A 16707-nucleotide genomic window follows, 5' to 3' on the forward strand; every position below is an offset into this window, starting at 1 on the left:
TATTTCTGTCGGTTACGTTTGTTTTTTAATTTACCTATAATTGTATATTTGTCTGCCAAAAAAGACACAAATATGCCCAGGGCAATATATTTAGCTATTACCACTTATCTAACATGAGGTCAGAGAGATACTGGAGCACAATGTGATGACGGCATGCATCATAACATAGACGCAACAAATCAAATTCGTTGGCAGCCATTTTATGATTGATTAGGCTATGATTTTATTTTAATTGATTAGTTGTTGCAGCACTACTTACAAATACATTTTTGCCACATTTTTACATAACTCTTACTGGTCAGTATGAGCAGGAAGATTGATAACAACAAGCCAAGATAAATCTCTTGTTACAAATGCATGAATGGATTGAGAATGTACAGTATGGATGAATAATGCGAGAAATATCTTTTAAAATATCTTTACAGGATGATGAAGATGTCTGGGAGTCTCACTAGTTGCTGTGTAGTTCTGTTCTTTGCCCTGACTTATGTGTCGGCTGTACAAAGACTTGATTCGCTAAATGATTTGAAGAAAATCAACTTTGGTCAATCTGTGCACAAACACAGTCTTATGCTGCTCCACTGGTTTGCCAACACAGTTGACATAGACAACAATAATATCGTATGGCTGACCTTTGATGCAAACTGTGGAGATTATGGCTCACACCATTATGGCAACTTTGAGGGGCTGCTGGACCCACTGCCTTCGGGAAGTGGATATCGGTACTACACTATTGGCAATCTCAATCAAGAAACATCCATGCCATTTCCACTTTATGTTGTCCTTCCCCCTAGGGAGTATGTGGGAAGAAACAGGGACAGGATCATAATTCGTGTCAGGGAGCAGTACAAAGGATGGCAAGCTTTGCAGAGGATAGACCAAGTGTATATCACACAGCATTATGACACTTCTGAACATCAGGGGACACCTTATGATCCAGCTTATACCTTCAGAATCACTACTAACCTCCTGCGACAGATCAGAGAGTTTTCTGTGGGAGAAAACCAACAGCAACTGTTGGAACTCAGAAACCGCTTTGGAAGCAACGCTGATGATGTCCACATCAGAAACACATGGGGTGACCTTGCTTGCCTTGGACTGCTGTTGTTTATTGTGATCCAGGAAAAGTGCTCCTCTAACCAACACAACAGACGTGAAAACAGAAGAAATCATTTGGTTAATGATGCTTGGGAGAGTGAGAACAACATTCCTAATTTTCAAAACCAAGGTGAGTTTGTAGTGGATTTCAACAATGATGAGGACCACAGAGCCAACAGGACAACTGTGAATGGAGAATCAGGAAGTGACAACACCTCAGCATCCCGTTCTGTTGTATTTGTGTTATCACCTTCATAGGATTAATTGTATTGTGTCCTTTATTATTTTTTTTTATTCACCCAGAGTCAAATAAATAAAAAGGGCAAATAAAGTGGGAAGAGTGCAAATAAAAAAGTCTGAGATAACAATAAGGTGCAAATAAGGCAAAATCAGGTAAACAGTATAGATTATAAATTATAAACAGGTTAAAGGTTGTGATCAGTTTAGGTGGGGCTGCAAATAGATATGTATGTACAGTACTGTATCAAATCTGTAGTACATGTAGTATAAGAGTACACAGTTAGAGAAAGGCTGCCCTTATTGTTCCATTATGTCCCATGAGTCAGTTGTAAGGAGTTAAGTTGTATGATAAAAAAAAATCTGATGTAGTCCAAGGGACACAGTAATCAAAAGAGATAAGAGGCACGAGTGAGAGAGATTAAAAGACAGAGAGAGAGGTGGTGTTCAGTTAAGACTGAGATATAGCCTTACTATGACGTGCTTTTGATGAAAGGCAAAATACTTTAAATCACAGATCTCAAACCATGTGCCATAATGGGCTGATATCCTTTAGGACATTGGGAGCTTCATAGCTTCATTTACTAAATTGCAGTTTGTTGATAACAGCAGGAATTCTTCTTTATTACAAAACTATTTGAACTGAACAAAATGGCTTTTATTGTATATTTTAATGCACTGCTCTGGCATGGTCATAAAGTTAAGGCTTCATTCATGCAACAATGTCTTGCTTAGACATGTATATACATAATAATAATGACTCACTTTCACCCTGTGTCTGAATTTCCCCATTTAGTTAGCTAACTCACTAAATCACATGGCACATTTCACACTAATTACTACGGGCAGAAAGGCACAAGACATCTATTAATCTTTTTTTGTGCCCTGTCCCTGTTCAAATAAAATTTATTTGACTAATTCATGTTTTTGTTTGGCAAATTATTAATTGATTATGTCAGTTTATGATATGGTAAAATGTTTGTTTCTATCTGCATATGACATGGTGAATACAACTTGATAAACCCTATATTCTCTTTTTATTCCTGTTATTTCCTGTAAATTCACATGAGAAAGTTTACCTTGACCACGGAATTTTGCAACCCTAGTTGTAACACAAAGGGATAACCAAGCATTACCTAGCAGGAATGGGACCCAAAATTGGGTACAAATTAATAACATTGGCAGCCAAGATTACAACTTTCACTGGCATTAGCATGCAGCTACTTGTAGTTAGCAGTGGATAATAATGTTAATGGAATATAGCAGCACTTTCTTTCATTCATAATAGTCTTAAAAAAGTCTTAAATTTCATTCATAATGGTCTTAAAAAGGTCTTAAAAAGCCTTAAATTTCACTTGGTAAAACATGTAGAAACTCTGGCAAAATCTAATTCAAGACAAATACATTTTCAATCAATCAGGATTTTTTTTTGTTTTTTATTTGACAGTGATACCGTCAGTTACTGATAATAATACTGAGATAATATATCAACAAGTCATTCCAACCATACGTTGATATGGGTCATTTGTTTCTATCCTCTAATACAGAGGAGCCCAAATTATACAATTGATCATATCAGATATAACTTACGTATGTAACTTAATAAAAAGTTATAAAAAGTTTACCAGCACTGTGCTTTACATTGCTGTAAAACTTATGATACTTTTTAGCTGCACAAAATGTACGTTTCGTAGTCAATACGGTTAGGATTTTACAGCACTTTCAAAATAAGAAGAGAATAAGCATGAGCATGTCAAATGCCGTGCCAGGCCAAAACAAAGGGAGCACGGGCCAAACTTGCCCCCCCGGTCCCCAAATTGGGTGGCCTTGCTCTAATACAACCCACAGGAGCGTTTTCCATCCTCATATCTAAACCAGAGAATGTCGGTCGCAGTTTTGAACGTAAAAGTCGTAATTTTAAATGTCTTTAACGTTGTAAACTGTTGCAGTTTGGTTTTGTTTATGCACAAAAACGACTTGGTTATATTTAGAAAAAGATTGTGGGTTTGGGTTAAAATCAGACGTCACTTCACCTCCTGTTCCGGACGTGATGCTGAACGTTATGTTCCTAAAATTAAAAAAAACCTCGCTGTTTATTTTTTAAACGCATCCTGGACTCCCAGATAAAAGTCCTGTGTTTGTATGACCCATCCACCACCCCAACCTTCCTCCTTATATGGACATTTGGCGCTCTTATACTTGGTCACATTGCTTTCTGCTTTGCTCCCGTCATAACTACTATGGCAACTAGTGGGCACCTTCACTATAAAATGTAAATATAGGTCGTAATTGCAGCTTGAACAAACCTATGGAAGCATTTTTCTCAGGGGAGGACAGTCTCTAATATATTTACATACAAGTCTGAAAAGAAACCCTACTTTAGCCATTAAGTAAATCCTTTATTTATTGGATTATAATACTTTATATGTGAGGTAGTTATCCAGTCAGCTATTCACAGGTGTTCTTTTCCACCCTACAGAATGTGAGACATTACTTTAAATTATGACCAAATACACTCAGAATTGGTAACGATTTTAATCTCGTTATTGAACAAATTAAATCAGTTGTAATTGTTGAAGCTATTTTGCACACAAAAAAACAGAAAGATAAAAACAAAAATGTCTGTAATTGCAGTGATGGATAAAATGTGTCAAATGTCTCCTGGTTTGAACATCTTACCCCGCTGGCTCTGCTCTCTCCTCTTTCCATGGTGGCTGATGATATGATATTGGAAATGCTCCAACACGTGACATAGACATAATATATAGTGCTGCTGTGTTTGACCGATAATTTCCTCGGAAGGCACAAATGTTTTTCAGTTCAGTTTAGTTCAACTGGTGAGTCAGTGTGAAGACCCTATTTTCCCATGCATTTGTGTCTTAGTGAATAATGTCAACAAAAATCTTTGAAATTGGTCCAGTATCGAGAGAGAACGCTGTAACCAGCAGCCTCAAACCGGGCTGCAATGTAATCCTGTAGGGCAAATTCCACCTTCAATTTCCATCTACTAAGTGCTGTTTTTACTGGGGACTGCCCATTTCTCCGACGCTCCATTGTTCCGACCTCTCAATAACCAGAAAAATTCCCTTTGGTCATACAGGTCACTAGTCCCACGTCCCTTTGGTGGCAAAATTACGAATCCCACTATGGCCACGCCAAGACCCGCCCTACGAAGCAGCTCGATTGGTTGGGGTTAGGCATTTGACCTTGAGTGGTTAAGGTTAGGATAGCTGATTGGTCAGGGGATAGGACCTGGACAAATGGGGTTACAGACGTCGGACTAGCGGGCTGTAGGACCAAAGGGAATTTTTTGTATTATTGAGAGGTTGGAACAATGGAGCGTCAGAGAAATGATATGGCACCGTTTTTGCCACTGACAGGCTCACATTGTTATTCCAAGTGTCTGACAACATTATGGAAAGGATACTTACAGATATAGATCTTTTTGTTAAATTGCAAAATCTGTTTTGTTTAACCAGAAACAGCCCCGAAATCGCAAAACCCACCAGACTCCATTTAAATAAACAATACTTTTAGTGTGTGTAGAGCCAGCATATTTCCACATGTAAATGGGTGACTTACGGGTTGTAACCAAACCAGAGTGGTGATTGATGGAACAGTGGAAAGACAAATGTATGTATGAAGCACTTTGTGCTACATTTGCACAATATACAACAGGTAGAGGTGAGTAGTAATTACACATTTTAAACCTCTAAGTATTGCTGGAGCAGAGATCTGTGTTGAGTTTAAAAAAAACAAATGTTTTGCTCCATAAAATTGCCCCTGACATTACCTGTTAAGCCAGAACAATGCCTCTCAGAATAAACATGAGGTTTCTCAGGTTGGTTGCTAAGGGAATGTGTTACAGCGAGTCCAATATATCAGACCTAAAGTCTAATTGTTTATAAGAGAATGTCAGGTTAGATTATATCAAAATAGAGCAGCCTGGCATTGTTTTTGGGTGACTCAATTAGAAAGGATTGTCTGACACCAGTAGCTGTTGTGGTACCAGCTTTGGTTATTTGATCACAAGACCTTGTATGGAGTTATGTGTGAATGTCTGTCCAGTGATTACTGTTAATAAAGTGAATTATTTGAGCATGAGTACAGACCATGGACAGGTTTTAAAGCAAGCCTCTTACTTCACTAACAACAGCTAACAATAAATAGAAGTACTCTCATCTGATGCCATCCTCGGTAATAATCTGCCAAAGCCAGGGGATCCAACGAAAGTACTAACACCAAGCCTCTGACAAGCTGTAAAGTCTTATTTAATGGTGAGTCCTGCTGTGTTATTAATGAGCTGTACACCAACGGATGGCGCCTGCTGCTTGTAATTCAACAGACCAGAGTTCATGAGGGAGACATAGACATACATGAAACAGAAAGACGTAGCCATCCCTGTGAGTTTACAACTGACAACTGCCTTCCTTTGAGCTCCAAGGAAGAGACAGAAGGGATGTAGTGTAGAGTTGGAGGCAGGGCCTGAACACAGCCCAGAGCTTTGGGGTGTTACTTTTAACTTAATAAACTGAATTGGTTTGAATATTTGGTAAGTTGAAACAGCTTCAAGGTGTGTTCCTATTCACCCCAGTAAGCATTAATAAAATATTGTGGAGGTACACTAGAGGGAATGAGAACAATTGCAACGTTAAAAGACATGTATTCAGAGTTTCTACATGTTTCACCAAGTCAAATTTAAGACTTTTTAAGACCTTTATTACAACATCAACCAAGCCCTGAATTCAGTTTTTTTTTCAAGCCAAGTAATGCTAAACTTGCACTTCCCCATAACTGAAGTATAAAATATGTTTTATGTCCGTGGTACAATCCAAAAAAGATGCGGCAATAACACAAAAGCTGATTGGCTGCAATATAAGTTGCATGTTGATATCATTTGTAGACATAATACAGCGAAATTATATTTGGACTAGCTGGTCGTACTTTTACTTAAATCAAGGATGTGAACTTTACTTCAACCACTGTTGCAGACTGCAGGTGATCGTTAGAGCAACTAGGAACACCTGAGGGTTTTTTTTAAGTCTGGATGGAGCTGCAGCCCTCTCTCTGGCTGATTCTCCAATCTGCTGCTTCACTTCTCTCCCATTTGGTTTAGCTCCGCTCCTGCAATTAAACACACAGACACAAGCACAGGAAAGGGGAAGGAAAGAGAGAGACACAGCAGCTCGCTGCTACACAGAGGCAGCGGGCCTGACATATATACAGTTGTGGCCAAAGGTTTACATACAGCTGTAAAGAACATGTATGTCATGGCAGTTTGAGTTTCCAATAATTACTACAACTCTTATTTTTCTGTGATGGAATCATTGGAGCACATACTTCTTTGTCACAAAAAACAGTCACAAAATTTGGGTCTCTTATGACTTTATTATGGGTCTTTTGAAAATGTGACCAAATCTACTGGGTCAAAAATATACATACAGCAACCTCAATGATCAATTGTGGTAATATAGAAAGTCAAACCAATCAAATTTGCTTGTTGAAATTACCTCTAACTTCTCACGAGTGATTATGATTGACTACAGCTGGTGACATCTCTGAGTCCATTTAAATAGGGCTCGTTTGATACACTCATTAGACTCAACCACAAACGCTATGATGGGCAAGTCTAAGGAGCTCAGCATGGATCTGAAGAGGCGGATTATTGACTTGAACATACAGCAATTTTACCTTTTGTAAACTGTAAAACTGTTATACTCTGTCATGTCAAGCTGTACTGTATGCAAACATCTTTTTAATGAGGACAATAAAGATTTATAGTATTTATTGGTCAGCACTCATGAGCCATTTTTACTCTATCTACTGTACCAATTTATCATATTGGACTACATTGTGCTATGGTATACTTTTGTTGTGTTATAGTTTTTTATTTTACAAAAGGATAAGAGAAACATATGAAGACTGAAATGCATATTTCACTCACTCAACCATCCCAGCAATACTCATGCCATCAAAAAATTGCTACATATAGTACTAAAGTTTTTCAGCTGGACAATGTACGAAGTTTGTTAATTGCTCTATAAGGTAATTACTTTTCTATTAGAACTTTTCACGTTTGTTACTTTATAACAGATGTTGGCAACAGATGTTTCTTTTTGCAAGTTTGTTTGGGAAATTAAAAAATAAAAGCTACAAAGAGAAAATTACACAGAACATGTGCAAACATGCTTTAAAAACAGATGCACAGGGTGTGCTGGTAGCTGGAAAGAACATCATAGCTCTGGTGCCTGCTGTTGTACGGTGATGTGAGGTGCTGGGAAACCCTGTCAAAATGCTCTCGGTCTTGCCAATTTATCTCGATTAGCTGGGAGACCATTGTATTTTGTAGATCCCTCTCTTGCTTGTGACATTTCTGCTGCCTTTTTTCTTCCTGTGCCTGCATACTGCAGGTCAAACTTTGGGGTTCCTTGCAGCTAAGCATGGAGCCTTGGTTGACAAGGTGATACCAGATGCTGAACAAGACATTTCAGGCAAACCAAAATGTTCCAATGTGAGATGCGAGAATGGAAAGCTTGTGTAACACAGTGGTAAACATGCCCCTGGCCCAGTTTTTTTGGAATGCGTTGCAGGCATCAAATTCAAAATAATTGAATATTTGCACAAAAAAAAAAAACTAAGTTTATCAGTTTGAACATTAAATATCTTGTCTTTGTAGTGTATTCAATTGAATATAGGTTGGAAAGGATTTGCAAATCATTCTGTGTTATATCATCAACTTTGTTCCACTCTGCAGGGTCAGATGAAAGCTAGCAAGCCCTCTGTCTGGGTCCAGAGGTTTTGTGAAAATAAGTTGCGGCCAGCTGCTGCTTTACTAATGTAACATTAGAGCCAAAATCACCTCGGTAGAGGTGATTTTGAGTCGGTAGATGAGGGTCGGTAGATGAGGGTCTTGCTGCGGCCAGTAATAGAGGCTGGCTTGTGGTTTTTGAAGGGCATGAGATAAACTTGTGTAAAGTCCCTCTGTGTAGTTTTCTTTCTTCTTAATTTTTTCTTTTTTTCTGCTTTGCTGCATCTGAAAGCATCCCAGAAAAGTGGTAGTGTAATCCTACATATGGAACCGGAAACACACTTTCCCGCAATTGGAGTGAATGTTTTTTTACTTTACTGTACTTTAAAATATATATATATATATATATATATATATATATATATATATAATAATATATACTTAAAAATGTATACAATTTTAGATAAAGTGTTGAATTGGAAATTATTGAAAATTCAACACTTTTAAAACTTATTTATTTTTAAAACTATTCCCTCTTAGTGGGCCCCCTAATGACAAATGGGCCCTATGCACGTGCCTAGAATGCCTATGCCCAGATCCGGGCCTGGGGAAAGACGGAGGACGTAATTTGTGGCCGAGATGACAGAAGTTACCGGCGGAGCCAATGTGTTTCATAGCACTGCGCAGGAAAAGTGGGCGTAAATTAGCGTGCCACCTGGGTGTCATGTTTCCATCACTGCCGATCGGAGCTGGAGCCGACAAATGCCAGTGACTACTGCAGAGTCATTTGGCCCGGGAATGAATGCCAATTATAACCTTTCCAACTGATGTCAAAAGCTATTACGATGTTATTGGGTGTTAGTGGGTTTTTTGGCCAGTGGAAAAAAGGTCTTAAAGGGATACTTCACCGATTAGCATTAAGCTTTGTATCCGGGGATACATTGGTACAGATCGGAGAATATGTAGGAAACTTTATTACAGACGGAATACGCGACACACTACGCGACGCAGACGAGCACCTCAGCCTGTGGTGTCGCTTGATGCTGCTAGCCAGGGAAGGGGACATCGAAAGCGGTGTGCCGAAACGCTGAACCAGGGCAGGAGTTCGAGCTAGGTGGAAAGCTAACGCTAGCCGGCCACCTGTCCCAACCATCCTGCTTGCAAATGTCTGCTCATTAGACAACAAACTGGACTACATCCATCTTCAACGAAACTCCCAACACGAGTTCAGAGACTGCTGTGTTGTTGTGGAAACTGGGTGAACAACAGTGTACCGGACTCCGCTGTCCAGCTACCAGGCCTGCTAGCCTTCCGAGCAGATAGAGATGCTGCTCTGTCGGGTAAGACTCGTGGAGGTGGGCTGTGCATATATGTTAACACGGACTGGTGCAGAAATGCAGTGCTTGTATCCAACTACTGCTCACTGCTGGTGGAGTTTATGTTAAATGCCGACCATTCTACATTCCACGCAAATTCACGGCTGTGTTTATACTCTGTGTTTACATCCCACTAAGCGCTAATGCTACCAATGTGTTAGCTGAACTTTACGGAGCTATCAGTGAGCTCAAGAGCGCACATCCAGATGGACTATTTATTGTTGCTGGTGATTTCAACTACGCAAATCTCAAGAAAGTTCTTATATTCTACCTTCACCTCACAGTGAACCTAACTTACAACAATCAGTGCTCTGTAAGTCTTTTGTTGTCTGTCCTGTCCCTTGTCTTAAATGCTCTACTTTAAGTAATAATTGCACTTTATGTATAGTCTATAATGTGTGTGCACTAAATGTAGCCTGTCTCGTATGTCGTTTTTATATAATGTTGTTTTTATAAAATGTCGTTTTTATATATTTTAAATGTGTAACACCACTCTTGAGCCACGGTGAAACGTTGTTTTGCAGCGTATATGGTTGAAATGATAAAACCCACTTGACTTGACTTGACTGCCCTCTGTAACCGGTAGGCGTGGCTTGGGAGTGGCCCCGTAGGGAAGCGAGCAAGTGCATTCTGGGAGTTGTTGTCTTTCATCCACATGAGCCAAAAATACATTTTCTGGCTTTTCTCGGTCTAGAAGGCACCAACTTCTAAAAAATGTTCACATTTCTATTACATAAATGACCTAATTTAAATACATATTCATCTTTCCAGCGGTGAAATATCCCTTTAAATGAAGTGGGCATAGGTAGGTCAATACTCTAATTCTTGTTCATCTTTTCTCAATCCAAACACTGGAGAAATGTTACTCTGTAGATGCTTAGAAACGGTGCCTGCTGTAGCCTAGTGCAGAGATCTTCAGCAGGGGTCTGTGACCCCTAGGGGGTCCTCAGAGTTACTGCAGGGGAGCCGCCAAATTATTAAGTTTATTTTTTCTAAAATGAAATATGTCGGAAAATATACATCGATATCAATCTAACATATTATGTAATCAAAGATAAACATTACATATTGGAGATAAGCTTACTACACGTAAGGTAGCCACTATGGTAGCCATACAATTAGGCTCAAAGATTCACTGTGCCTTCCACATGTATGTTTAACGTTAAAACATGATGTATGAATAATATCCATTTATTTTTATCCATTCGGCCCAGTTTAATATGCAACTCATTTGTTTACAATATATGCAGTAGGGGGTCCCTACTAGGGTTTAATCCAGTGAGACGGGATTCCCGGGAAATCTGATCAAGACTATTTCCCGATTTCCCGGGAAAGGTAATGACGGGAAACGGGAAATAAAATAAAATAAAAAATTCAGTCTATTGTTGTCATACGGTAACGTTGATGCAGGCGACGGTGCCGTACCGTAGCTACGGTAATACAGGCTCACTAAATTCATTATGCAGGCTCAATATATTCATTAAAGAAGAAGAAGAAGAAGAAGAAATTCATTATTACGCACTACGCAGCTAGTCTTGCCTGTCTTCAAAACTTGAGAGCCCTGCAACAGGTTAGAGAGTTTGCTAATGAACAAAAAAACAAACTGGCAGATATATTCCAAGACATGGTGAAGTGAGGGATGCGTTTTTCTTTGACCATCGACGAATACACTTCTTCACAACATTAAAGATTCATGAACATAAACGTGCATGGTGCACAAACATATTGGAATCTAGGTATCGTTAGGATTCATGGAACAATGCTAGCCGAGAAAGTCAAAGTGTTGGTTGACTCCCAGCTTCAAAGATTCAAGCTTGACATGGACGAACACATTGTGTGCTGCACTACCGATGGAGCATCAGTGATGGTGAAATTTGGTAGACTGGTGTTGTCCGAACTACAGCTGTGCTATGCACATGCTGTTTACCTGGCTGTGACAGATGTGCTCTACCGCCGTGGTGATGATCACCGAGAAGAGTTGGTTGACGTCCCTGAAAGAGTGATCGAGAGCGAGGAAGAGGAGGATAGTGACCCTGAGTCTGACGACGATTCTGCCGAGTGTGTCGAGGATGGTGATTATCAGTCGGTCAGGGTGAGAGAAGAAATGTACAAGAGCGTGGAGCGAGTTGCCAGGTATTTTCACAAGTCACCTGTCAGTAATGACAAGCTGAGAGAATGCATCAAACGAGATAATGGGAAAGAGTTGGTGCTCATTTAGGATCGCCTTACCCGTTGGAACAGCCTGGCTGATATGTTGGATCGCTATATTGTACTCCATAGACCAGTGACCAAGACTCTCATTGACATCAATCCTGCACTAATAATCACCAATGAGCAGCTCACCCTTATAAAACAACTGAGCTCCTGCTTGAAACTGGTGAGGATGGCAGTCAAATCTCTTTGCAAGCGAGACACCACTCTCATTAAGGCAGATGCAATTTTTGTTTGCATGATGGATCAGCTGTGTAAGCAGGAGACTCCACTGAGCCAAGAGATGTGAAACCCAATTGAGACCAGGTTCACGCAGCGGAGACAGAAGAACCTGGTGTCTTTGTACAGGTGGGCCTTCCACGGAATTTAGCCTTAATTTGATTAATAATTAATTCAATAATTAATTTAATTAGAATAGAATGCCTTTTAGTGTATAGTGACAAAGGCATTCTATTCTGTTCTGATTCAATTGTGATTGGGGGTGCATGTCAATAGGCTCATTTTAATGACTATCATTTTGGCAGGTACCTTCTGGATCCTGGTGCTCTAGTTGCACAAGCACCGAGGCCCACTGAGATCTTCGGCATGCCATCAAGACAGATGCTGGTGAGGCCCGCTAAGGGACTTGCGGAGCATCTTTTTGCCAGCCACTGCCATGATGAGGAGGAGAGAGAGCAAGAGAGCGATGGTGCGTCTTCAGAGGCAGATGGGACATCGTCGAGTGCGCAAGGGGAAGTGAAAGGAGGAAATGAAAGAGGGTGACTTCATGAAAATTCTAACCAAAGAGTTTTCCCTCTTCAAGGCCACCAACAGGAGACCACCCCACCTGCAACAGTTGTTTGACGCTCTCAGTACTATTCAGGCTACATCCGTGGAGCGTTTTCTATCTGCGGCCAATTTGTCACCAAAGTCCGAAACTGCCTGAGCGCAGAGTCTATCGACTTGAAAGCACAATTTCAGAAAAAAAAGAAAGGGCAGGGTGAGAAGAATGCATTGTAAACTAAAATGAATATGTAAGTATGTTCACTGTTGTTCAGCAACTTCCTGGTCAGCCCTGAGGGTTTGCTGCTGCATTATTTTAGACTTTCTGCAGAGCAAGTTTTTTCTTGGTTAAATAAAAATAAAAAGACTTCATTCTTACAACTGCAGCAACATAGTTAGCATCATTTCCTGTTTGTCATAAAAGTAAACTAAGAGGAAGCCAGAAGCACTGGACCACCTGAAATGATTCCAGGCAGATACCCCTGTTCCTTTACTGCTTCTTGTCCCGATGGGGAAAATGATGGGAATTCAGTTGTGACTGTGAGTGATCTGTAACCATTTACATTTTAGATTCTGTTATCTTTTTTTATTAGTACATGGTCACGTATACACACACCACAGCAATAATCACATATTTTAAATCTTTTGAGTCATAAGTAAGGTAGTAAAAGAATCTGCAGTTTTGTGTTGTATTTTGTGACTGTTGATATCAGTCTTAAAAACTAATAAAACCTATTGGGTACCACATTTAAATAAGGCCCCCTTAGCGTGGCTTTATCAATGTTAATACATAATTTAAATTTACTAATACTTTATAATAGACCAGTTAAGCCATTTAAATTGCTAGGTTTAAAAACCTTGGTGAGTGCTTGGTTAGTTATTATCTATTTGATAATAATGCAGTAAAAATGTGCTGATATTGCGACAGAGTTTTTAGGCATTTCTTTTACAATTCAGTTATAGGCCTATGCCTTTTGGAGTGCACACAGTTGTACATTTCTGTGGGTCGTTTTCTTTAATTTTGTTTAACTTGTAGCCTATGTGTTTAAAAAAGAAATATGCCTGCCCTGCCCTAATAAAGAAATATTTGGTTAACTTTAAATGATTATTCCCGTTTGCAGCCGCTTACAAATATCAACATCCACAGAATGTATTTCGATAACAGAATGGTTTAGGAATCATTCGATGGTTTACTTTAGCAGATTTTGTTAGTTTTTATAATGGAGTTCTGTAAAATATTGGTTATATAAGTGTTGCCTAGACTTTCAGAAGACAAGTCACAGACATTTCATAATTAGCGCTGCAGCAGATGTCACGCTGCAGCACGCAGCTCACTTGATCACGCAGCAGAATAGATCACTGCAGACTGTGTTCTTTTGCCCTAATAATGATATACAAATAATATAAAAAATGTCAGTTTGGGATTTGGGAACGCATATTTGAATGATATCGATACATTACTTTGGCTAAAAACAAAACAAAAAAACAGCCATTTCCCGGGATTCGGGGTAATGGTCGTCTTTTCCCGGGATCTGATTCATCTAATTTTCGGGAAAAACATTAAACCATAGTCCCTACTCGGTCTCTCTTTGAGCTAAGGGGTCCCTGGCCTAAAAAACGTTGAAGACCCCTGGCCTAGTGTCATTTTAATGGCTATCTATGAGCTATTTAATATCAATCTATGACAATAACTGTCAGTAAGGACCTCCTGGCATCAGGGATTTATCAATGTATTGTTCTCTGTGCACAGATAAAAGTTAAAGCCCTATATTCCTCTGTTTGGTATTCCAGCAGTATATGTTTACACCTACTATATGGATTTATAGACAAGTCCAGGGATAGATGGAATAGTATGATCTAATACATTTTGGATTGATTTTCTCCTGGATTTCACATCCCTTTTACCAGTTTCTTAAAAGAGGAAACAAAAATTATAAAGAACAAAATTGTCTGGCAATGTACACCAATCGTCCATATTATGAGATTTGATGAGATTTTGAAAAACAAATCATAACTCTACCAGGAATGAAAATAGGAACTTCAAGCTGTGTACCCGCATTTACAAAACACTGAAAAATCTGCAGAAGGCTCAGAGTATTGATTTTTCTTGATCTAATGAAGTGTAGATGATGGGTTGGAGCATTTCTGACCCATGTTTTCTAAGGTTTAGTTGACCTTCTAAATGGAACAAAACACTCTATACATTAGAGCTGTCAATCTTCCTCTATATACCATTCCAATTTTATTTGTAATTTTTTTAAATATTCCAATAATATTCAAATATTTAATTCTCAAATGCAGCCAAGTTATTAATATGTACTACACTACTCAGACTTATGCATCGTCAATGCCACTATAAGCATGTGGTTGTTGTTACACGTTCTGTCCACTAGAGGGACTTCCAACATTAGCCTGAAGGGGATCTACGTCATGGCGCATTGCATTTCTTGCACACTGCTTTGTTTACATTAATTTTCCACCACGAGCACACATCGACAAACACAAATCAACAGAGAAAATCTGTAATGAAACATTATCTAACAAGTGTATTGAAGCAGCTCTGTTGAAAAGGCAAACAGTGTTTGGTTAGTGCAATGACATCATGTTAGAAAGCACAGCCGAAACGATTTGTCATAAACTAAGTAACAATAGTGTTAGCCACGATGCTAACGGCATTGATAACTAAGCCAAATGGTGCTGTCACTACTATTTTAGTGATTTATAAGCAACCTCTTTCTTGCAGATTGTCACATTACTGAGAATACAGATGTTAGAAGGTAATATATGAAGTTGAAGCAAATTCTGACAGCTGTAGAGCAGCTAACATAAACTTTAGCTGTCTCCATGAAGCTCCCAGCTAAGCTCCTATAACTTGTGACGCAGTTAAGAAACAAGAACGAGCTAACTAATGGTAACATAAGCATTTTAGCTCGGTGGATGTTGATTTTAAAGTCTTGTTAAAACTATTTCCCATCCTTTCAATTTCCAGCCGCAGCCTGTCACTCCCCCCTGTACTAATGTTAGTAACGTTAGCTCTGTGATGTTACGATCTCACACTGCCTTGTTTCCCACTCCCGCTAACTTATTGTTCATCAGACGTGACATGACAAAAGCATTTCATTTCAAGGCGCAAAGAGGGAGATTAGCTAACATTAGCCAACATATTTATAAAAAAATCACATTCGAATAGTATTGATTTTTTTTTACTCTTCAAATTATATTAGACTTTCGGAATTCGTTCCAACAGCCCTACAATACGTTATGACACAGTTCCTACTACACTTCCACAGCAACCACTTACTTGTAAATTGATTTCTCTCGGTTTGTGATTGGATCTCTGTGCCTCTGCTATCTCAGACTGTATACACTGTATAAATAATGTTCTTCAAATTATTGATCTAAACACTTTTAGCTAACATGGTAAGCTGCTTTTAAAGGAGAACTACTGTTTTAGCCACGCTAATGAGACAGCTTTAGGGATGACAGCTGTAGTAGAGTGAGTGGAGGGCCAGTAGTGGTCCATGGTTCTTTCCAGCTACAGAGAGGTCCTCTCCAAGTCTTAAAACATATCCGAGGTACACTTAGAAAACTGGATCAGGGAATATCATTAGGAGTATCATTAATATTTCTTACTTGCGACTAGACTACTCAGTATGTTGGTGCTGGAGGTTGAAGCTGTTGACAACGCTGCTGGTGCTGGTGTCGTTGCCAGTGTTGCCATCTCTTTTCAAATTAAAGTAGCTAGCACTTGCTCCAAAAGTCGCTAAAAGTCGCTAGATGGCGTCATATGCTCATTTGCATATCAGTTACGTCATCACATATCATTTGCAAAAAGCTTAGTAGTTGTTTCGGCTGACTGCCTCCTGCACAAGAGGTGAGGGAGAGAGACACTGTGCTGTTGGCAGAAGAGCCATGGACATACTTACAATATAATATATCTCTTTTTCCCCCTGATGGTTGCTTTTTAGAAATTAAATTGTTAAGAGGGTCTGACAAGTGGCTAAATCTAGCGAGAAATGTATTAAGTTGGCAACACTGGGTTGGGGACAGTGTTGTGCTGGTGTCGCCGCTGCTGGTGGTACCGAAGAACTTGCCGCATCCTAAATATCACTGGAGGGAGGGGTGGTTGAATTCTCACAACCGCGCTTGTGTTCTCGCTTGTAGAGGTGGAATTTGTAACATAAATGCAGAGGTGGAAAGAGTACAAAAATATTCTACTTAAGTAAAAGTATGTATTCTTGGATGACTATACTTTCTCTTTTGTACAAGTAAAAT

The 16707-nt window shown here is 39.3% G+C and overlaps 1 protein-coding gene across 1 annotated transcript; it reads left to right on the plus strand.

Annotated features, from left to right (window-relative positions):
• Positions 1-427: 427 nt before the first annotated feature.
• LOC116056513 lies at positions 428-2111 on the plus strand. The gene has a single exon (XM_031308637.2). The coding sequence runs from the start codon at positions 430-432 to the stop codon at positions 1354-1356; it is 927 nt and encodes a 308-aa protein (XP_031164497.1). The 5' UTR covers positions 428-429; the 3' UTR covers positions 1357-2111.
• Positions 2112-16707: the final 14596 nt, after the last annotated feature.

Source organism: Sander lucioperca, chromosome 22, assembly GCF_008315115.2.
Source record: "Sander lucioperca isolate FBNREF2018 chromosome 22, SLUC_FBN_1.2, whole genome shotgun sequence".
NCBI classification, from domain to species: domain Eukaryota; kingdom Metazoa; phylum Chordata; class Actinopteri; order Perciformes; family Percidae; genus Sander; species Sander lucioperca.

Excerpts from the sequence above, each read along its gene's own strand:
- LOC116056513 (XM_031308637.2), top strand. The coding sequence starts at position 430 with ATGAAGATGTCTGGGAGTCTCACTAGTTGCTGTGTAGTTCTGTTCTTT.